The 24,019-nt window shown below is 41.4% G+C and overlaps 1 protein-coding gene across 2 annotated transcripts; it reads right to left on the bottom strand.

Moving 5' to 3' along the window:
• Positions 1 to 1,292: 1,292 nt before the first annotated feature.
• slc20a1a (solute carrier family 20 member 1a) lies at positions 1,293 to 23,085 on the bottom strand. 2 transcript variants are annotated; one of them, XM_084328130.1, is made up of 12 exons: positions 22,947 to 23,085; positions 20,739 to 20,817; positions 15,791 to 16,452; positions 15,268 to 15,408; positions 15,065 to 15,150; positions 14,848 to 14,944; positions 12,389 to 12,508; positions 11,702 to 11,911; positions 11,126 to 11,612; positions 5,625 to 5,810; positions 5,387 to 5,471; positions 1,293 to 1,856 (listed from the first exon to the last, which is right to left on the bottom strand). In XM_084328130.1, exons 3-12 carry the CDS (start codon positions 16,131 to 16,133, stop codon positions 1,701 to 1,703), a joined length of 1,911 nt encoding a protein of 636 aa, XP_084184256.1. In that variant the 5' UTR covers positions 16,134 to 16,452; positions 20,739 to 20,817; positions 22,947 to 23,085; the 3' UTR covers positions 1,293 to 1,700. The 2 variants fall into 2 exon arrangements, with proteins under 2 accessions (XP_084184256.1, XP_084184257.1); XM_084328131.1 differs by lacking the exon at positions 20,739 to 20,817.
• Positions 23,086 to 24,019: the final 934 nt, after the last annotated feature.

The raw sequence follows: 24,019 nt of genomic DNA, 5'->3' as shown, positions 1-24,019 counted from the left end.
CACAAGTTTGAGGTTTGTATGAATTCTTAAAATTGGGTGGTGTTCGCCTTAACTCTTTGGACGCCACGGACTTGAGCATCTTTTGTTCCTACCACGCCAACACTCTAAGAGATAGGAATAAGTGGCGGTGTTTGCAGGGCTATATCTATATTATAGCTATGGATACAATACTATGGCCCATTTGACATCAACTATCTACCGTTCAATATGTGTTATACTGTGGTGAAGTATAGTTTTAGACTGATCGCAGTTAATCCCAGAAAACGGTGATACGCAGCAATACGTGAATTTCACAAAAACTTTGGCGTTTCTCGCCTGGACACGCTACTATTTCCAAATCAAATGTATATAATAGGTATTATGTTTCATCATGAATGCATGAAAGGGGGGATGGTTTTTTGATGCTTTGATCGTCACCAACGGCATACGCTGTGGAGTAACGTTACACACACACGTTGTGATCGATGTGAAATCATGGTTGGATCAAAGCAGGATCCAATCGTCTGATCGTGAGTCCCAGTATTGGTGTCCATTGTGTCGCCAACATAATCCACCACAACAGATGCATCGGGGGCATTGGACGCGTCTCAATGCCATCGAGTGAACCGCTAGACTCGCCTGACCAAAAAAACTGCGCCCGGAGACATTTGAACGTAAACACAGGGCAAGATATAAAGTTACAAAGGGTGCTCGATACTGCCACCTGGCAGGATGCGGCCGGTATTGCACTTTGGCGATCTCAGGATGATTCCCCATGTAACCCCGAGGTCCGTGTGCCTGTAATGAATATAAATATCGAATAAAAGAAATAACGATGAAAACCCGAATATACTCGGGTCTGGCGATGATTGAGTTTAAAAAAAAAACATACCATGTTCTAGCCAATCAGCAATACCCGCTGAATCACATGACATTGCTGCCCCCTACCTGCCAACTCAGCATGGCTGTGAGTGAGAGTCTTTCACCTTACATATCTAATTTTGGTATAGATTGATTGTTTAGATCACTAGCATGGCTAACAAATGCAAATTGTAGTCTGCCCTACTGTTCTGACCAGGATTACATTCCTTTTTGCCTCCTTGATCAGTGGAGTCTGATGTGGACTTGAAACCTGTCTAGTCTGTTGACTGTGCTTATACACATTTTCCAGTGGTTACTAGAATAGGTTATTTTACATTATGTATGGTAATTATCTGTTCAAATTTAATAAATGACTAAAACACACAAAATAGTTTTTTATATTTATTTCACAATATAGGTTCTTACAAAGGTGTATTTCTTATTTAATCACTTTTTTTAACTGATCTGGATACATTCAGCCATTTCACAAAAATCATACATATAGAATCATAAAATGATTAAAGCTAACAAGATCACAAACTCTTGTTTACTATAATAATAATAATAATAATAATAATAATAATAATAATAATAATAATAATAATAATAATAATAATAATAATAATATAATAATAATAATAATAATAATAATAATATAGCCATCATCATGATATTGTTATCAGTGTTACAGGCTACACTTATGATTCGCTTAACTTGGAATGTACAAAGAACAAAGAAAATGGTGAAATACTCTTTCTCAATACAGTTTTATTGGTCAGTCGAACAATAACATTGTTCATATAGTGTGTCCATCGACCATTAGTTGGAGCAATGGGAAAAATCCTGACAGCTGGGAACTTTCACAGGATGACATGTATGAAGAGGGCCATGATGGCGGCACTGATGAGTCCAGAGATGGGAACGGTAACAAACCAAGCGATGAAAATGTTTCTGAACAGACGCCAGTCGACAGCCTTCCGGGAGCGCAGCCAGCCCACAGCTACCACAGAGCCCACCTGTGTTCACATAGTAAGAAACTGACTCAGTAGCTGTGACATTAGTTAGCCAAAAAACGGTTTGTACTAGAGCAGACAGGTAAGAAAAAAAACATGGGGCGTAATTCGTTCTTACATACAGTACATTGTAAATAGTTAACAAAATAATTGTATCTATCTGGGCCCCGTTCCCCGTACGTGGCTAACTGAGTTAGCCGGATAATCTTCAGGATAACTTGACATAAGTCAGGCTTTTTGGTTCCACGAAGCAGGTTTGTCTAAATCACTATGGCAACAGAAAATTTGAACCTGCTCCAGCTGGATAAACTGGCCACTCCCTCGCAAAAAAATGCCAGCTCCCTTCCTCACAGATCCCATTATACCATTCTGAATTATGTTTTTGTGCTTTTCTAGAGGGGGCTTTTGAAATGTAAAATAATAGACCTAAAAATAAATCATATTCAGCCTATGGATTTACTTTGTCCTAAATAATGCACGTCATAGCTATACAGCGCTCGCTAAGTCGCGACACACACTATGTGGTTATTTTAATAACGGAGCATTGCAAATGTGAATCCCGCTGGGATATTTTCTTTTTATGACTTATACTTTATTGCATATTTTTTCTTTTTGCACACAGTACTTCAGGACAATACACTGAATGACATATTTTGCATCAGCATGGGTCAGTCCTGAAGGACCACATAGACACCTAGACCCCTAACGTCTAGGTTACACTGATAACCCCCATATGGGGGGGAAGACAGAAAAAAAAATTAAAAATAAAAATAAAGACATTAGAATAAGTAAACCTAAATAAACGAAAAATTCTACCATAACAAAAAATATATAAAAAATAGAAAGATAAATTAGACTAAGCCGAGAATATAATGGGAAGTAATGCCAAAACAAAAAGAAAACACCAATCGAAAGAAAAAAAAACTACATTAAAACATAGAGCCATTCTTGTCGACATAAACATGGTGCATTTGTCAGGTATTATATACTCATGTGCATCGTCGCTGTCTTAGACAAGTGTGCCCCCCCTCCTTTTATAGTGAGTGAAATTGCAAATATTTCCCCCATTTGCTAATATATTTGTCTCCTTTCTCTCCTAAACTAAAATATATTTTCTCATAGGCAGCTACCCTACCCAGTTCTCCACTCCACTCTCGGAATGACAGGCCTTCTGGTGCCTTCCAGCCTCTCATTATGATCTGTTTGCCTATCATAATACTAGTCTGTATCCAATCAGCTAGGGGCTTTGCGATATGGCTAAGACTGCAGGGATCCCCCAGGATATATAAACCAGAACAGAAATCATACTCCGTCCCTGTGACCTCTGTGATGTAGTCAGTTCAAGCACTGTATTGCACATCGTTGCGGGCAAGACCACCCGCATTTCATTGTATACCTGTATGCCGTGACAATTAAAACTCTTGACTTGACTTGACTTGATGTATGTTACTCCAGAAGTCTCTGATTTTCGGACATGACCAGAGTGCATGGACTAGGTCCCCCTCCCCTGTCTGACATTTCCAGCAATCTGGGTTCTCTTTCAGGCACAGTCTATACATTTTAGAGGGGGTCCAATAAATGCGGTGGAAGATCTTGAATTGTATTAGCCTTGTTCTAATATCCCTGGACACCTGTTTGGGGATCCCCAAGATTATATCCCAGTCCTCTTGCTCAAATGTGACCCCTAGATCCTTTTCCCAGACTATTTTGAGAGCAGAGGATATCCCACTGCCCTCCCTGTCGATAAACATGGAATAGTAGACCGAGGCCTCATGTCCCAACCCAGAAATAGCCAAAATCTTTTTCAGCAGGTCTGTACCCTGGGGGAGGGTCTGTGGCGAGCCAAATGTGCCTATGAGAAGATGCCTCTCCAGAATTGATTGTTGGCCAGCTGATATTGTTGAATCAGTTTTTCAAAAGATTTTAATGCATCGTCTTCATAGAGGTCCCCTCCGCTGGGATATTTTTAATGAATGAAACTTGGATCCTATCGGGCGTTTGGCTCTGATTCGTTTCATATTCTCCGCTGTGGATGTATTTGCTTAACCGGAGCGCCCGGATTGTGTTTCATTCAAGGATAAATTGAAGCGTCTTTACACGTGGATTGTGGATGTGAATTACGAGGAATCTGAATCTGTGGATTGTTGAATTGTATCACTGTCACTCACATGTTATTGTGATATTGTAACTTGGATTAAAATGTCTGAGGAGATGCGCTGTTTGACGGACTTGATGATGTGGACGTGACTTGAGAAAAGTGAATGAGCAATTGCAAGCCTTTGACGTTTTGTAGAATGCATTTGAGAAAATGCATTTATCTAGGCGGCCGGGTAGTGCAGCGGACTAAGCGTCTGTCTACCACCGCAGAGACAGTGGGATCGAATCCAACTGCCAGCGGTACCTCCGGCTTGGTCGGTCGTCCGTGCTGACACAATTGGCAGTGTCAGTGGGTGGGAAAGCCGGTGAGGTGGATCCTGGTCGTTGTAAACAGCGACTCCTACAGGTAGGTCAGGGCGCCTGCACAGCGAGGGAGGGAACTGGGGAGGGTAGTGTGATCCTCCCATGCGAGGAAGCATGTGATAGACTTCAGGGCTCCCTAGTCCGGCAAGTGGGGGGCAAATGCATGCAACGACCAGGAAGGGGAGGGGGAATTGGCACAACGACTAAATTGGGATGGGAGAAAAATACAGAAAAAAGGGGAGGAGAAAAAGTAGATAAAAAAAAGAAAATGCATTTATCTGTTCAAGCACTGTTATCTGATGATGAACAAGAGGGTGATGAACATGACTGGTATAAGGTTAATCAATTCAATGCATGTATGGATGATGTCTGAAACAGATTAAAACCTGATTAATAGTGAAACTGTTAATAGCCTCCAAGCCTCTCTGACACCGTTATTTCGGGGGTCACGCCTTGAAAACTTTGGGAACCATGTATTTATATAGTGCATGATACCTAAACGCATACAGTACAGATATCCTCATAAGTATCTATTAATTTGTATTAATTAGATACTCTTTGGGTTTGTTTTTATCTACTTATTCTGAAAGAGTTGAACTAATTATTTTCGCTAGCAAGATCTCATTCGATTATTCATTCCATTAAGCCTACTGCCAGCAGGCACATTTAAAGAAATATAATCTGATTGATTGGGGTAAAGAGGGACTTAAAATGTGCCTATAGATATGCATTTAACTTGTCGGCGAGGCTATTGAGCCGTACTGTATTGTACCCATTCTGCAATCTGTTAATAAAGTTTTCAATCAATCAATCAATCAATGCCGTTAGAAAATCTGGATTTCGGCGATCGACATCTGCTGCCTTTTCAGGTGAGGCGGCTGCGCGCAATTATCCTGAGTACTCAAGTCTGGTTCGAATTAACGAGTGTTTCCGACCGAATCAGCCTTCGAGGAACAGGGATAGCCTGGTTTCAATCATCGGGTTAATTGAATCTGGCTAATGGGACTTTTGATCTACTTAGTTGAACCAGGTACGGGGAATAGGGCCCTGGACAAAACATTCAGGTCCATTACCTTGCAGTGGGTCGTGCTAACTGGCAGACCAATATTGGAGGCCACTACTACTGTGAGCGCTGAAGCCAGTTCAATACTGAATCCACTACATTGGAGAGAGAAAAAAAGCAATTGGTTAGTCATAAAAACAAATAGATTTTTCATGTGATTGTGAGAGGCAGTGAATTAAACATATCTAAGGCACTGAATGACATAGAGTGGGATATCTGAAGATAGATATGAACAGGGTGTGATGTACCTGGAGGGGGTGATGGGGGTCAGGTCTTTGCCCAAAGTCTGGATCACCCTTCGGCCCCACACCCAGAGTCCAGCGCAAATGCCCACTCCTCCATACAGAAGCAACCAGATGGGTGTAGGTGCATTGGACACTACAGATCCACTCTCAAACAGCAACCACAGAGCCACCAGGGGGCCGATTGCATTGCTGATGGAGAAGAAAAGTGTAGACTGCATGAGTCCTCTGATTGAGCAGTATATGTACAAGTACCGTAGTAAGTAGGATTGTCACAATATCACATACGTACCACACCAGACCCAAGTATCATGGTATTACCAAGTAGTATCAACAAGACACCCAAACAAATAATACTGAAAATATTGTATGGATTAACAAACAAAGTTTGCAGAAGTTCTACTGTAGGCACTGAACATGTTGGGCCATTAAAAAAGTGGCAACCTTACCAGCTATTTTACAAGTTTGTCTTTAAAATGTGGATGTTGAGATGCATCTTCTTTCATAATACTACAAGCTACTGTCCTGTACAAGATCATTAATTAATTTGAATCCTTAGGATATTTCTGATATAACAATATAATATTTGGTGTCACAATTATCTTAAAGGGTACGTTCAGAATTGTTGGACCCCTAGCCCCATTTCCTACTTAACAATGATGTTGTGGATATAGGGTCCTTTCACAGCACATTCCGTGCTGTTCGTCATACAGATCTGACTTTAAAGTGCTGCTCCTCACTTACAAAATTCTAAATAGGCTCACACCGCTCTATCAATCCGATCTCATTATACGATACTCGCCCGCTCGTGCTCTTCGTTCACAAAATGCGGGGCTCCTATCGATTCCTAGGGTAAAAAAAAAACGCTGGTCAGAGCCTTTGCCTATCGTGCTACCATACCTGTGGAATAAATTACCCACTGTCGACAGGGGCGCCTGCTCTGTCAAAGTTTTTAAATCTTCGCTTAAGACCCATCTTTTCTCTCTCTCGTTCAGCCTACCCTGATCTCACCTGGTCGGGGATAGACCCTTAGCTTAATCTGGTTAGTTCAGTTAGGATGTCTATTTATTGCTCCCATGTCTGCTTATTGCGGACATGGGAGCTTTTCTAACCCCTGTCGCTGTCTCTCTGAGTGGATGTATCGAATGATGACATACAGATTGCAGTGACTGCTCTATACCAAACTGGTTCTGACCACCACTGGCGCCATGGATCTGCTTCATGCCGCCTTCAGTCTGACCTACAACGTCTAACCATGCCCGCTCTACTTCAACTTGTACTGACTGGTTCTCCTGCCCCTCAGGGGAAATGGCCCTGAGCCATCATCTTGTATTCCATCCTGTATACAAGCACTTGTATTCCTATGCTTCTTTGTTCTAGTTCTATGTATTACATTAACTTTAAAATGTTCTTATATACTTTGATTATATTGCTACTATGTATGCATATATATATATATATATATGCTTTATTACATGTATTTATTTATTTATTTATTTATTTATTATTTATTTATTGCTCCCATTGCGGCCTATTGCGAACACGGGAGCTCTCTAACCCTTGTCCCTGTCTCCCTGTCTCTCTGTGAGTGGAGGTCTCGAGTGATAGTGTGTTGATATACAGGTATACAGCCAGCCTGGTCCCACCCCCGTTGGGCCTGTCAAGGTGGTGTGATGGTTAAGGTCATAGATATCTATAGAACACTAGATAGCTTAAGGCGGAGTCACCAGCGTCACTGAACCGCCGCCATCTTGCTCCAGTTAGCCTTGAGTGAGAGTGAGTGAGCTGCACAGACAAAAATACTCATAACTCGCTGAAATATTGACGGATTTACAAACGGGTTGGTTTGCTATAAACATCAAATATGTAGTTATGATACTGCATACTTATAATTTTTTTTTTTTTTTTAAAGATGTTTTTTTTTACAAACCACTTGAATCATAGCCACGTTAATAATGCTTGTAATAAACCAAACCGTTTGTAAATCCGTCAATATTTCAGCGAGTTATGAGTATTTTTGTCTGTGCAGCTCACTCACTCTCACTCAAGGCTAACTGGAGCAAGATGGCGGCGGTTCAGTGACGTCGCTCTCCATTGGCCGGCAGCGCGGGCAAGCTATCTAGTGTTCTATATATATCTATGGGTGTGATGGTCAAGGTGGTGTGATCTTCCCTGCGCCGTCCCTGATGTGGCAAACAGCGCAGACTGCAGCGGCTATTCTTCCTCAAACCGGATCTGACTACCACACACAGGCACGATGGATCTGACCACCACACACAGGCACGATGGATCTGACCACCACACACAGGCACGATGGATCTGACCACCACACACAGGCACGATGGATCTGACCACCACACACAGGCACGATGGATCTGACCACCACACACAGGCACGATGGATCTGACCACCACACACAGGCACGATGGATCTGACCGCCACACACAGGCACGATGGATCTGACCACCACACACAGGCACGATGGATCTGACCGCCACACACAGGTGGCACGATGGATCTGCTCTACGTCACCCGCCTCAGTTGACCGGCATCTAACCATGCCCGCTCTACTTCAACCAAGCGGTTCTCCTGCCCCCCTGGGGAATATGTCTTTTAGCCTTTATCTTATTTTCATACCAGCGCTCGTATTCCTATGCTTTAAAAAAAAATCTTAGCTCCATTTATTTTATGTTCTTATGTACTTTAGATACTATTGCTACATATACATATGGTACATTATTATTCCAATTATTCGCCTGTTCTATTCTCCATCCATCTATCATCCATAGCAACACTATATTATCACTGACATCCTGTTGGGGGATCCCCTTTGAACAGCCCATCTGAGGTTTCTCTCCTCCACGCCGCCTGTGGTGCTTTTTTTTTTCTATTGCTAGGTTTTAGTGAGTCATTCCTTATCTTCATTGGGGAACGTCTATGGATTTTTTTGTTCTGGATCTATTGTGATGTTTTTTCTCGGGTTATACAAATACATTTGATTTGATTTGATTTGATTTTGATACCCGCAGCTCTGGCTAGTTAACCACAAAATTATGCAAAGTCAAAGCGGCCACACTCCAGTCTATACAAACCGATTTCCTGGGGCGGTCAGGTGGCGTAGCGGAGATTGCGTTCGTCACCAACGCTGGAGACGCTGGGTTCGCGTGTTCGAATCCAGCTCCCGGCGTTGTCACCAGCTTGGCTGGCCGTTCACACTAATACAATTGGCAGTATTAGGGGGTGGGGAAAGCTGGTGGGTGGGTCCTGGGCGTTGTGAACAGCGACCCCTACAGTTCGGTCGGGGCGCCTGCTCAGCGAGGGTAGGATCTGGAGAGAGGTAGTGCGGCCTCCCACACGTTACACTCTCCCAGTGAGAATCTGCGCGGCCAGGCTGGCTGCCGGCTGGCTGCACATGCGTCGGAGGAAAGCATGCGACAGTCTCCGGCCTCTCGGACCAACAGTAGGGGAAAGTGCGCAACAACCAGGAAGGGGGTTGGGGATGGGAGAAAAAAATCGGAAAAAGGAGGGAAAAAAAGAAAAATCCTGATTCTGAATCGATCTTCATTTGAATGAGCGATTATCGATTCATAATCCCAAAATCGATCTTTAAAAAAATATTATAATATAATAATATAAATTGTTTTCATCCCCCAATTTTGTCGTTATGCCAATTCCCTTCCTGGTCGTTGAGCGCATTGCCCCACTGTCGGTCTGGGGAGGGTGTAGACCAGGGGTCGGAAATTAAGTTTGGCCTCGGGATAGGAATTTTCCATTGGTTCTCCCAGCCCACGTGACCATTTCTAGCATTGGCTATAATGACAGACATAGATAATGATTGTGGAAATACAACAAATCTACGAAACCACTTACTGAGACATCACCCAGACGTGACATATGCAAAAGCCAATGTTCCAATAAAAAGTACATTCATGTAACTGCTTGAGAGTCAATTCTTAATGTAAACATTGATCTTTTTAACAATGCAACATGTTAAAGGGTTCCTTTTTTTTATCTACTTTTTCTCCCCCTTTTCTATTTTTCTCCCATCCCAATTTTCGTATTATCCAATTCTACCCTCCCCTGTCTCGAACGTTGTTAGACCATGCCTCCCACTGGTCGGCTGCAATGTGGACAAAGCCTTGCATCACGTGTCCCCTCCGGTACACGAGGAGGCAGCCGTCGCATCTTTTCACCTGCACAGCGCGATCTCTCAGTGGCGAGGAGTAACGTGTGGGAGGCTCACGCTGCCCCCGATAGTTCCTGATTCTGCTGTACAGGCGCACCAACCGACCTATAGGAGTCGCTGTCCACAACGTCCGATCCCCACCCACCAGCTTTCCCACCCTCTAACACTGACAATTGTATTAGTATGAACGGCCAGCCAAGCCGGAAGGAACGCCGAGAGCTGGGCTCGAACCCAGCATCTCCTGCGTTAGTGGTGAGCGCCTTAACCACTGCGCCACTTAGCCGCCCCATGTTAGAGGGTTCCTTGAACCATTGAATCGTATTGAATCGGAAATCGAATCGGGACCTTGTGAATCTGAATCAAATCGTTTTGGGAAATCAGTGGCGATACCCAGCTGTAACGTTTGGGGTTTTGCTCTCCTCTATCTGCCCTGATTGCAGTCATTGGTACCTGGTGTGTATAGTTAAGTTGGCTTTATATGTTCTTCCTGGTTACAATTCAGATCGTCAGTCGATCACTGAACCTTGCCGTGTGTACACTGATGTGAGTAACTCTTATTGCTTCTGCCATGGAGGATAAGAATGTTTGCTATTTAGTGCCGTGTCCTTTCATTCCTGATTATATGAGTTTGCTGTGTGCTTGTGCAGCACCGTCGCCTGACGTGTTTTCTTTTGTAGTATGTTTTGGAGACATAGTTTCTCCCCTTTTGCTTTTCCCATTTATTATGTATAAAAGTTTATTTGTTATGTGCTCTACGTGTTTTGGAGACAACTGTATCTCCCCTTTATTTTATACACCGTTGTCTGCATGTTCCCTTTTTGCCTACTCGAAATAAAAGTATCTTTCTTTTTGAAAACCAACACCTGCCTCGTCTTATCCGTTCTGCACTGCATCTGGGTCCAACACCTCTACCAAACCCTAACACCCAGGCCTACTAATTAACCACAGGAACAAAGGTACATAATGTATGTTATGTCATAGCCATAAGTAATAGCTATATTTACGTATACCTGTTTTCCTGTGGTTGATGGTTGATTGTGGTTTACATATTTTAAGCGAGATTGGGCTGTTATTTCAGGGCTTGTACAGACTGGAGTGTGGTGCCTTTGACTTTGCATTCGTTTTGGTGGCTAACAAGCCAGAGTTAAAGGTATCCAATAAGAAGAGCAGCATGGATTGTGCTGAGAAAGGACTCTACCGATCGACATCATTGGTAACTAACTAGTCAAAATACATTCGGAACTTACCTATTAAGAGTTTGGTATTGTGATACTTTGACAAAAATGTACTGTGCTACCTCAGGAATACAACTCTTTCATACCTAACATCGTTCCCTCCATGGGCAAAAGAGCCGAAACATGCAGTGAGGATCTGGAGGAACCGGAAAAGCATGGACACCTCTGGTTGGTCAACCTCCAGCTCATCCTCCTCCTCCTCCTCCTCCTCCAGAGCCTGGTCTTTGCCAGTCGCCATTGTTACACTCCCCTCCTTGACTGGCGTCTCATCCGTCATGGCGGAGCTGTAGCTGCTGTAACTGTCCACCCTCGATATCCTTTGCAACCCGCTCTCTGGCTCTCTGTATTTTGGTTCTCCTTGAATGCCATAGATGGCCATGGTGTAGGAAGTGTAGCTGTTGTTCCTCCGCATGGGTCGCTCCTCGACATCACTGTCATCGATGCAGTCGCCCACCTTGGCCTTGTGAAGCCTGTGTAGCAAGTCTTTGTAGAGACCCGAGTCCTTGTGTATTGTGTGGGAAAGTCCACTTTGAGGATCAGTGATAGTCATGGTCCCGAAAGTGCCATTAAGCCCTTTAGAAAACAACAATACTATCAGTGGTCAAAGTAGAATATATGTTGTTAGAGCTCCACTAAATCTTAATATGTATGTATTATCTCACCATTGATATCCATATCTTTGGTGTCCAGGTCATTGCTGTCCAAATCTGCCTCTTCTGAGCTTCCAAGGCTGAAAGCCACCATTTGACTGTCTGCTGGAGGTGTCTCTGGCTCAGGGTCACAGTGTTTGAAAAGCAGGTCTTCTTCAGGTGCAGGTTTGGTCGAATTATTCTCAATCAGTGGAGTTTCACAGGGTTTAGCAGCTGTTTCACCTGGCGTACAAACTCATGTAAGATCCATGCCAACAAATAATAGGGATGTCCCAATCAAGTTTTTCTTGCTCCCCATCCAAATAATTTAATATTGAGTATCTGCCGATACAGAGTCCTGATTTAATATGAGTGTTTCCCTAGATAATACAGCTGCACAGTGCACACTTTGAGTACATTAAGTTAGAAAAACCATTCCGGTGTATGTATAAATACTTGACAATTGAATGGGTTTTGATTGAATTGGATAGCCCATAATGTGTTTCATTTATTTTTAACAAAGAAGAATCAGAATTCAATTTGGCGTAATATAGCTGATACTAATCAATAGAGATCAATTAAAATGTGCAATGATCAGCTCCAGTGTAGATCTTTCAGATCGGCTCAAGACATCCCTACACCACAAGCAAAACATAAAATAGTTTTTAACTGCTAGTTTATAAACGCAATAAGTACTGAAATACAGAAAGATCTACTCACGTTTGATCTTCTTTTTGAGGCGTGGACAAACAATGAACCACACAACCAGCGCTGTGAGGAGGCCAAAGCCTAAAGAGATGCACAGTGTACCCCACCATGGCAGTCCGTCAAAACCCAGCACTATGTTAAACAGGGGGACATGAGAAATAACTCAGACGAGGAGGGAAGGAATTCATACATATATGATGCAGCCTAACTCTTTGAATGTAGTTAGAAAGCAAACCAACAAAAGTGTTTTGCTTTAAAAGTGTATCTACACCCAATTGAAACATTCATACATGTATGTTATTCCTATGGTCTAAGATGGTCCAAAAATATTAGTAAAAACAATCAACTCTTTCCCAAATCCATAAACTAGAGTGCTAAAATTCTAACTTGTGATGTCATCAAGTGTAAGTTTTTAAACAGCTCTATAGACAATGGAGCTATTTACATTTACAAATCCTGTTATTATAAGTTTTACTATGTTATTCCAATTCTATTACTATTTCATTGTATCTTTATATGACTAGTGCTCTAATGTGTCTAGTGTTCTTACTGCTGAGCTGATCTGTTTCTCTCGTCACATTTCATTTTACCACCTTATGTTAACCTACTCGTCAACTGTATGCATCATTTTTCTATGGTAACCAAGCCCCTTGGTGTCTCGTGAGTTGTGATCACATGATTCGTCAGAAGTGAGGTTATGTAGTGTCTTTCTATGCCAGTTTACGCATGTCTTTACAGACAACAGTATCAGCTTCAGCACACGCTGCTCAAACAGATAACGGGAGTGAGACAGGCCTCGTGGCATAGTGATGATTCAGAGTACAGACACCAGAGGGTCAGTTCTACGACCTAGATCATTTTCACAGCACCAATACAGAATTATATATAAACAATTTTCAAGTTAATTTCACAGGGACAGCTTACCTGTTTTCTTGAGTAGGAAATGTTAACTAAAGTGCCAATATGTGGCTAAACAGTCAAATATGTTGCTGTATGGCCATATGTTCTCTCTTACAAAGGAAAAAGCTCATGAACATTAATCCTGCTTATTTTAGTGAAGCCTTGATAAAGATGGGAGACATGAAACAAAACAACATATATCAAGGACCTAAGCTATAATAGTAGCTATATATATATATATATAACACTATTTATATTAAACCAATGAGATATGGTGAGATGTCCTGTTTTACTGCATATACTGTATTGTGAAAACCGCGAGTCTATTGCGGTGAGAGTGTTATTCTGGGTTTACGTTGTGGACATCTGTGTGAGTGCGTGCGTTTTGCAGTGCTTTGTGAGAGCAGGGGTTATGGTGTGTATTATTCCTTGACCACACACACACACACACACACACACACACACACACACACACACACACACACACACACACACACACACACACACACACACACACACACACACACACACACACACACACACACACACACACACACACACACACACACACACACACACACACACACACACACACACACACACACACACACACACACACACACACACACACACACACACACACACACACACACACACACACACACACACACACACACACACACACACACACACACACACACACACACACACACACACACACACACACACACACACACACACACACACACACACACACACACACACACACACACACACACACACACACACACACACACACACACACACACACACACACACACACACACACACACACACACACACACACACACACACACACACACACACACACACACACACACACACACACACACACACACACACACACACACACACACACACACACACACACACACACACACACACACACACACACACACACACACACACACACACACACACACACACACACACACACACACACACACACACACACACACACACACACACACACACACACACACACACACACACACACACACACACACACACACCGGCCTGCAGCCTTCAGTGAAGGGCCCAGGCCAGTTGGCTTCTCCAAAAGTTCAACCCTGTGAAAAAGAAAAAAAAGGACCAACAATTGTCCATTTAATAGAAATATTTCTATCAAATGCTCATTCAATTCATTAAATGAAAAGTAAGCAGAACTCCAGAGACAGTGGTGGGACATGGTTACCAAGGCTAGGTTCTCAATTTTTTTTGTAACACCCTTAAGAGTGTGGAGATGAGATGTGAATATATTCATGAAATGGTTCCTGTTTTTGTCACCTGCACTTGTCATAAGAGGTCAGTCGTCAACAGGAGTGGGATGAATACTCCATTGTGTCTCCTGTGACTCATATTACTCAGACCTCGTCATGCCAGTCAAAATATTCATCCACGGGGTGTTATTTGCTGCTGTATTAATGCAGTTGCACGGAAAGTGTTTTCTGGAAGAATGTGGGTGGGCGGGTGTACGAACGTCTGTGTGTGTTTGTGTGTCTTGTACTCACGTGGTGCTCCTGTATACATGATGGAAAACAAGTTGATGCCCATGGTAATGGCGTAGAAGACGGGCAGAGCTCGAAGGCCGTTGGGCACAGGATCTGCCTGTGGAAGTTAGGAGATTCATATTGTTGCCATCAAGCATATTCACTGCAGGTGAAATTGAGATGTATGGACATCCACATGAGGAATACATCTGTCTGGCTCATTTCGCCAGTCCCTTACTTTGTTCAGAATGAATTTCCGCACACAATAGAAGAGAATTCCTGACATGATGCCTGACAGGATTGGTGAGAGAAACCAGGATGCCACTGTTTGAGGAAAAACATTTAAAATTACTATAGTATGAGGTTAGTCATAATGCCTTGTTATATTTCAGTTTTAACACAAAATTCTTCCAAACAGTTTGAAAAACAGTGTATATTCACCAATACGGAGTAGCTCCATCCATTTGACCCCTACATGACCTCTGGCCACCATGGAGAAACCAATTGTAGCTCCAACAATACAGTGGGTTCCAGAAATGGGGAGCTTCAGAAATGACGCCACCAGCTGCCACACAGCAGAACCTGTAGTACAAAAAACATGAACAAGGCCCACGCTCTCTTGTTTTACTGTTTTAACCAGTTCACTTTCAAAAGTCACTTCAGTCCCTTTTAACCTGCTACGCTTGACGAAGAATATACCTGTTTACAGCATTGACCTGCCGAAGTAGCTGCAGGTGTAAAAAGTTATACTGTGGTCACACTCACACACTGGGAGTAGCCAAGTACAACCACAGTCATGTAACATGCAAACCACAGTCATGTTTTCCCAGCAGCTAGCTTGGGGATTCAAACCTGCAACCCTATGATCACAAGCTTTCTTCTCTAACCACTGGTCCTCCCCTACCCAAATAAATCCCTGAAATCTTGTGAAGAAAACAAAAACAAAAAAACAACACTTACTTACCAAACATGGCACTTATGGATCCAGCCATTAGTACGTGTTCAGAGCCATTGTATATCCTGACGTCGATGATGCCCTGACGAATGGTCTCACTGACTTTGGCCCCCAGTAGTATAGAGCCCACTGTCTCAAAGATGGTAGCTAGGATGCAGGCCTGCCGTAAGGTCACCACCCCTGAGCCCACTGCTGTGCCAAATGAATTGGCCACATCGTTGGCGCCCACAGAGAAAGCCAGGACGAAGGCAATGACGAAGCCCACCACTAACAGCCACAAGTAGCCTGACATATCGGCAGCATAAGCCGCAGTAGTGGCTACAACGGTGGTTGCTAAAGTAGTGGTATCCATCGTCAAATACGTTCCAAATAATCTTAGGTTTTAATATCAATACAGATAGAAAAATGAAGCCGATCAATATAGCTTGAGAATGCTTTATGAGGTAGTGTGTTTATAAATAATGTTCTAAAACCAGTAGAAGGACTAATCAATTACTTTTGTTGTTGTTGTTGTACTCCTTTCCTAGCTAGATAAAAAAGAATGCTTATGGGAAGGAATGAACAGTAATTGCTATCTAAGTATACAGGGATTTTCTGTTGGCTTTGTTGTGAAAGGAGAAGCTGCAGAGATTGGAAAGGCATCCATTGTGGAAGTTTGACACTTGATGATACTGAAATGAAGACAAAACAAATACATGAGAAAGTTGTTTAGAATAAAAACAGGACAGGAAAACATTGTATTATCGCTTAGGCCTACAACCTCATATCAAGAGACGATTGGGTTAGAAATGAACAGAAGCAACATTTCAGCAATTCTGAGTTATTGGTTATTGGCAAGATGTTTTGTTTGGCCCTGATACAGGACAGGGCCCAATGATCCTGCATCAAGGCTAGGTTGGCCAAAAGCAGAGGGAAGCTCTGATAATAGGCTAATGCATGTTGTAAATTAATTAAGTGATAAGCGCTTTCAATTCTGTCTAATTGTCTTTGAGCTCGTGGTTGCTGTAATGTTGTCTGTCATGAGTGCTGGGTTAGCCATGTCAATGATTACCACTCAGACTTCTGTGGCTTAACCAACTATGATGTTGTTTGGGCTGCTGTGCACAGCATTGTCTAACAATTCACAAAAGTACAGTACAGTGAAACATCACCATCTGTATAAACTGAACAATGTGGCTATATAAAAAATGGCATTTTGAGGGCAACGTTGTAGGTTAACATTGTCCCCAAAGTAAAACAATTCAATAGGCACACAGTGACAGTAATTATGTCCATAAAATAGTGCTTATTGCATAATATAGGCTATCACAAAGCCACTTAAAACTGGGGAATAAACAAAGCCCAAATCGAGAGAGTAAATAATTGGCCTATTAGTGGTGCGGCATAGCTCAACATATCAAACCAATTGTTAATTTTGGGATAAAAGCACCAAATTTGGCAGATGTGTTGATAGATCTATATTGGGAACAAACTGGATATTGGGGCGTTACAAACTAGCACCCTGGTGGCCGTGGCAGGCATTTTTCAAAATGGCCACCAGTGCTTGGTCAAACGTTCTTATCCCATTGAATTTGCATGTAATAACGGACATAATCTAGATCCTATACTAACCCTGAGAACCAAATAAAATACTCACTCACCATTCTAAGGACATTTACAAAATAATTGGTAATTTCCTTATATTAGAGGCATGAATCAGTAACAGTTCTCGTAGCAGGCTGTTATTTCCTGCAACGTAAAGACGCCATTTCAATATTATAGCACTAAAGTGCAAATGTTATAGTACAGTGTATACAGCTTTTCTTTTTTTACCTATTTTTTTTAACCACATGGTGGCGCTGGTGCATTCTCACGGTGGTGCTGTGCCCCTATACCATTGTTTAAACTTTAGACACCCCTGCCTTGTTGCTGCTATTTCCAGCGGCACACATGAGTGCTATATCGCCCATGCACCTTTTCTCAGTCTGTTTATGGAGGAGCTACAGGTAGGTTACTTTCTTCTGTTTCTGACAAGTTGTGAATGAATGCAAGATAAGAATATAATTTTTTTTTTTTTTTATTATTTTTTAAACAAACACATAAACAAACATGACAACACACGATAAGATATACAAGCATTAGTTGTCAGTGCACATCCAATGAAATCACATTTTAGTTAATTGTCTTATATAGGATATACCCCTAATACCTGTTATCTAAAAACCTACACACATATGCTCCAGCTCGTACCCCCCCCTTCCGGACCCCCCATTGGATAATCCATAAAAAAATAAAAAAAAAAAAATACAAAAAAAAAGAATATAATATTTAGAATATTGATTTTCGTGTTTCTTCACTGTATTGCTGATTATTGTGAGTAGTAGAGTTTATTCATCTACATTTTTACAGATGCTATGCTTAATTTATTAGCTCAGCTAGCTACTCTGTGTACGTTTACGCTTCGTTCCTGTTGAAATTGGGCAATGTTAATAAGTAGTTGTAGTAGTAGAGTATTACAGTTTTTATGATTGCTTTGACTCATTTTGCACAGCAGAATTTCAATGTGCAAAACTATTCATGCAAAGTTCTAAACTGACTTGCAGAATTCTTACCTTAAGACATTACATCCTATGCTGAAATGTGCAAAACTGTTCATACAAATTGCCAAACCCTAAATCATAATATGCTCCATTCTCAGAATACAGCCACCTAATATTACAACAATGTTCAATAGCTTATTATTACACATGCAGATTACTAAATCAATTCATCAGGTGTTTGTACTAATGTCTCATTACCTTCAACAACCTTGCCCAGGTGAGTAGCATTGCAACACAATTGATAATCTCTTCACCACCACATAAAAGGCAGTTTAGAAACCTAAAGAAAGGAGCAACATGGAGCAAGTCGGTGCAGCTGAGGTTTGCAACGAAGGACAGGGTCGTGGTATGGGGTCTTGGTCGTGGCCAAGGAGGCAGAAGAGCATCTGTCTCAAATTAAATTATAGCCACAATTGTTGACCACGTAAATAATACTGTAAACCGAGGTCTAACACTGGCTGAAGCTGGCAGGGTGGGCATCCATTATATGAACTTTTACTGTACAGTAACTGTATATCGAAATTACCTAATTGTAAAATGTATATTGTTGTCTGTTATACAGTATATTTCATAAATACTAAAGGTGTGGGTGTGAATTATTTCTGTAATTGTTATCTTTACTGTACATTAGAACTGAACAAGCACCACCAAGTGGAGGACGTGGCCGTCTTCTCTCTGTGCAGCAGGAGAGGGCACTTGTAGACATGGTGGTCAGATGTGACATTGATGAAATTCTTTGGCCAAATGCCGCAGAGAGGCAAGATTCTGCTTTTTACTGTATTTTACAATATTTTGTTTACTGTAACTGTTTTTACTGTACAATACAGAGCATTACTGTATGTCTTTTTCTTTACTGCAATGATTAAACTTACAGTAAAATCAAATATTTTGTGTTTGTCTTTCATAAAAACACAAGCACTATACTGCAATCTATCACAGGGGTTATGATGAGGCAATGACCATTGCTAGTCTCTACATTTACATTTACATTTAGTCATTTAGCTGACGCTTTTATCCAAAGCGACTTACAAGTTCTGTATGACAAGTCATCAGGATTGGAAGGGCACAACTCTATCAGCTGAGTAACAATGTTCATCAAAGTGTTGAGTGCTACAGTGTAGGTTAGTTTATTAGGACAAGTGCATGACAGTAGGGTTAGTTAGGGTTAGATTTTTTATTTTATTTTATTATTATTATTATTATTATTATTATTATTATTATTATTATTATTATTATTATTATTATTATTATTATTATTATTATTATTATTATTATTTTTTTTTATTTTTTTTTTTTTTCAGATAGTGGTTGAAGAAGTGCATTTTTAGTCGACGGCGAAAGATTGGACAGGTTTCTGCTGTCCTAACTGGGGTGGGTAATTCCACCATTGTGGGGCAAGGACTGAGAAAAGGCAGGTTCTCCTTGATGACCCTCCCGGTGCTCGGATAGGAGTGGGTCTGAGACAGCCAGAAGATGCAGAGCGTAGGGGTCTTGAGGGTGTGTAGTTAGAGACCATTGACCGGAGGTAGGCGGGCCTCTTTTGGTAACAAGTATTTTCTGTTTGACTGCATTATTTGATAATGGCCATTGTATTTGAAAATAATTATTAGATATATCTAATAAATTATTATTAGAACCAATAATTAAACTTCAACGATGAATATATCACTGTTCTGACACTAATCGAATTTGGTTCAGTTGTTCACTTATGTAATTGTTTGAAATATATAATGTTCTGGTGCTGTGATAAACTTTTGCATAATATAGGCCTACTATTCTCTGATTTGACACTGGTATTTTTATTTTGCATGCTATATTACATTTTGAACCCAAAATGAGCAGTATAGCATTCTGTGTTAAGAGTTTTGCAGATTGAAACTCTGATGTTGCAACACTACTATCACTGACATCTAAGAAGGAAGATCCCCCTTAAACGGGACAGTCTCTCCTCCACATTGCCTGTGGTGCATTTTTTCATATTGCTAGGTTTTAGTGAGTTTTTCCTTACCTTCACGTGGGGTATGTCTGGCATTCATTTATTAAAAATGTTTTGGACTTCATGGTGTTTTTGTTTTGTTCTTGATTTATTGTGATGTTTCTTCTTGACTTGTTTAAAGAAGACGTGTCTGGCCCATGGGGACATTAACGTGTGTTGTCGGGCCTTACAAAAATGTTTTAATTTGATTTGATATGTAAACAAAAAAAATTGTAAAAGCAATCGTAAAAACACTGTAATACTATTACAAGTACTATACTGTAGAAAGACGTCTTAATTTGGTCATGCAGCACACTCAACACATGAAGGAACACACGGAATAGGAGTTTTAGGCTAACTATTAACCTTTTAAGCCTAGCCATATTTTCAGAAAAGTACATACCCAAGTAAATGGAAGATTGCTCCACTTCTACAAGGTCCATTTGCATGTTCTTGGTATCTATAGGGACATCTATGGACCTCTGGGAATGTATTCACAGTGACAGAAATATTGTGTCTGTTACTATGCTTGAGTAAATTGTAATGAACCAAAGGAGAATATTTATAATCTTTTCTTTTTTTCCCCTTTAATCTTTGACAGTGAAGAGAACACCATGCTAACATTGACCAGATAATGATTGCCACTGAGCTCATTCAGCGCACCTTCTTGAGATCAAGTGTACAAAGAATCCAAGCAAATTAATAAAGGGCAGATGATTTACAGGAGTTTTTGTACAGTACTGAATTTTGCCATCCGGACACATGCTATTTTAAGTCTGAATATAGAATATAGAATATCAGTCCTATAAATGACCTTATTATGACCAAGTCATACATCTATGGATTGGGCCAAATCTCCTCTTTCCAATGGCAGTGGATTTAGTACCACCAGGCGCCTGTAGCAGCAAAGACCGTGAATGAAATCTACTGTAAGTACAGTTACTTTTTTGTAATGAAAAATGCTCCGGCATTTTTCATCAGATTGAGACGCTCACATGAAGGTAAAGAAACAAGCTACGGTCTATTTTATGGCAATAACATTTGGGTTTGTTCGACCCGTGAGACATAATCACAAAAATAACATTCAAAAATCATTTCATTTTTAAAATATATATATATATGATATAAAGCCGAAGCGGGGTCAGGCTGTGTTGGTCCTGAGGGGTCCTGGGGGCCTAAATTATTATCCCAACCCATGTTTGCTTCCGCGTTCGTGTTTTGCGCTCTGATTGGCCACTGACGTTTCTGGTCGCGCCTATCGTGTGACGGCAAGTTATTTCGCCGGTTAAGCTTAGGCACTCTTTCGAAGTTGGTTAAGGTTAGAGTTTGTCTTAGAGCAGGGCGATATCGTGTGACGGCAAGTTCTTTCGCCGGTTAAGCTTAGGCACTCTTTCGAAGTTGGTTAAGGTTAGAGTGTGGATCGTAGGCGTTAGGTTTTTGCTGCTGGTCGAGGTGGAAATGGTTGCGTCACGCGATTGGGCGCACATGTCACATGACCAGAAACGTCAGTGGCCAATCAGATCGCAAACATGGGTTGGGATAAGAATAGACGCATCCTGGTCTTGGGGTGGGGGGTGGGAGCGTGATTACGAAACCAAGCCGCATTTCTCGGAGACGCTCTCTGATTGGCCGACGCCTGTTTCTACACTGGTTAAGCTTAGGCACTCTTCGAAGTTGGTTAAGGTTAGAGTTTGTCTTAGAGCGTGACGGCAAGTTCTTTCGACGGTTAAGCTTAGGCACTCTTTCGAAGTTGGTTAAGGTTAGAGTTTGTCTTAGAGCATGGCGATAGAACGCCAGGTAGTTTGCAGGCTGTTTGTCGTGGAAATGGGCAAAGACACAGCTCGTCACGGATTGGGCAAACGCGTCAGTGGCCAATCAGAGAGCGTCAGTCAGTGCCAATCAGAGAGCGTCTCCGAGAAATGCGGCTTGGTTTCGTAAGCACGCTGGGTGGGAGTGGGGGAAGAAATGTATTTTGTGGTGTCGTGATAGTACTGTCCTGTGATGTCTTGTGTTATTGTTGTTACTGTATTGTGTTGTGTTTTGTAACTTTTGTTACATGTAAAAATGTAAAAAAAAAAAATGTTATTGATTACATTTCTTTTATTGGGTGACCATGGTAACCATCTCCAAAAATGGCTGCCAGCGGTTACTGGCATAGAACACTTTGACCAAAGCTATTGTTTCCATGTTTTTAACACCACAAATAGTATTTACATACACAAGTTCAAGTGAACAACATGTTTTATTAATATTTATTTATAATTCAATTAAAAACTATTTATATATTTTACTTTCTCGGCCGCTGAGACCCATAGTTCAATGCTGGGTTGTCCAACCCCAATAACATAAATGCAAATTTGGTGCTTTTATCACAAATTGAACAATAGGTTACCTATGCCGCACCACGTTATTCCTATATTCAGTATTGTCTTTGGTCAAGCTTCTGAAAATCACAGCATCAATATAGAAATGAGCGGTACGTTAATCGTCTTAGTGCGGTGCGTGCAAAATTTACAAGTTTAATGAGACCGTGCGTGCGCAATATCACGACAGCTGACACGCGCAAATACGCCAGGCTGACAAATAGGAATGTAATAAAGCTGATACTCACTGGTAAGACCTGGTTTTTTTCTTTTCTTTTCGGTGGTTTGGACCTTTTCACCTGCGCGTCTCCTCTTAGGTCGAGCGTGTGCAGCCTCTAATGAAGTTGTCTAGTGATTGTAAGCGTATTGGTGGAGCAGGCAACCCTCCCGGCGTCTATTGTCTCAGATGTTTGAAAGTTAGACTGGTATGGGCTTATATTTGGTTGGTTGGGTGGGTGGATGAGGGTTGTGTTCACGCCCTTCCAGCATAATCATGAGACCATTTCTGCTAGAGGCTAATATTTAGCTTGTTTATTTACTGGAAACCGTAATTACAGCTTTCTCTGTCAATGTGCATTGTTCAAGCAAGAGCGTCTTGCCCTTGGCTATAAACCTTAAAATGATTGTATATTTCATCATCCTCATCATCATCATCATCATCATCATCATCATCATCATCATCATCATCATCATCATCATCACCTAAAAGATTATTTTACTCTCACTATGATTGTATTTTTTTGTTTTACCTATAAGATTAGGCTATTCTCTCTCTCTCTCTCTCTCTCTCTCTCTCTCTCTCTCTAGGCTATTCTCTCTCTCTCTCTCTCTCTCTCTCTCTCTCTCTCTCTCTCTAAAGGATGACTTAAAGGGGTATTTCACTAGTAGAATCAGAGAAGTACGATATTTAGACAAGATCCCCAAAATGAATGGAAGTGAACGAGGAGCCTGACACCTGGGAAGAATGGTGGTGTTGACAACAATGGCAAATAATGGTGGTGTTGACAACCGCTAAGTGTAGATGCACTTATAGAGGTAAAGTGAAATATCCCTTTAAGTATCACAAAATATGTATTTAAAAGGCTCAAAATGCTGAAAACCCTCCACACATATGGAAGCACACTATTCTAAAAACATCTAAATGAAATAGTGTCCCCAAAGTGGGGCTACGCCTACGTCAATGTACTCATTGGTAAGATATAAGCAGTTATAGCCACATCAAGCAAGACTAAATCTGGATTACTGATCAACCTACAATTTACTATTAATTGCTTTTTTTTTTTATTCCGATGGAGTGTACCTTGTAAGTCTGTGGAGTTTG

Source organism: Notolepis coatsorum (assembly GCF_963971535.1).
Source record: "Notolepis coatsorum genome assembly, chromosome: 1".
NCBI lineage: Eukaryota > Metazoa > Chordata > Actinopteri > Aulopiformes > Paralepididae > Notolepis > Notolepis coatsorum.
Note: the sequence above shows the minus strand (reverse complement) of the source record. Positions and strands in the feature narration are given on the sequence as shown.

Coding starts and splice junctions, on each gene's coding strand:
- slc20a1a (XM_084328130.1), bottom strand. CDS start 16,133: ATGGATACCACTACTTTAGCAACCACCGTTGTAGCCACTACTGCGGCT. Junction 15,151..15,267: donor GATGGAGCTACTCCGTATTG/GTGAATATACAC, acceptor TTCCTCAAACAG/TGGCATCCTGGTTTCTCTCA. Junction 12,509..14,847: donor CATGTATACAGGAGCACCAC/GTGAGTACAAGA, acceptor TGTTTAACATAG/TGCTGGGTTTTGACGGACTG.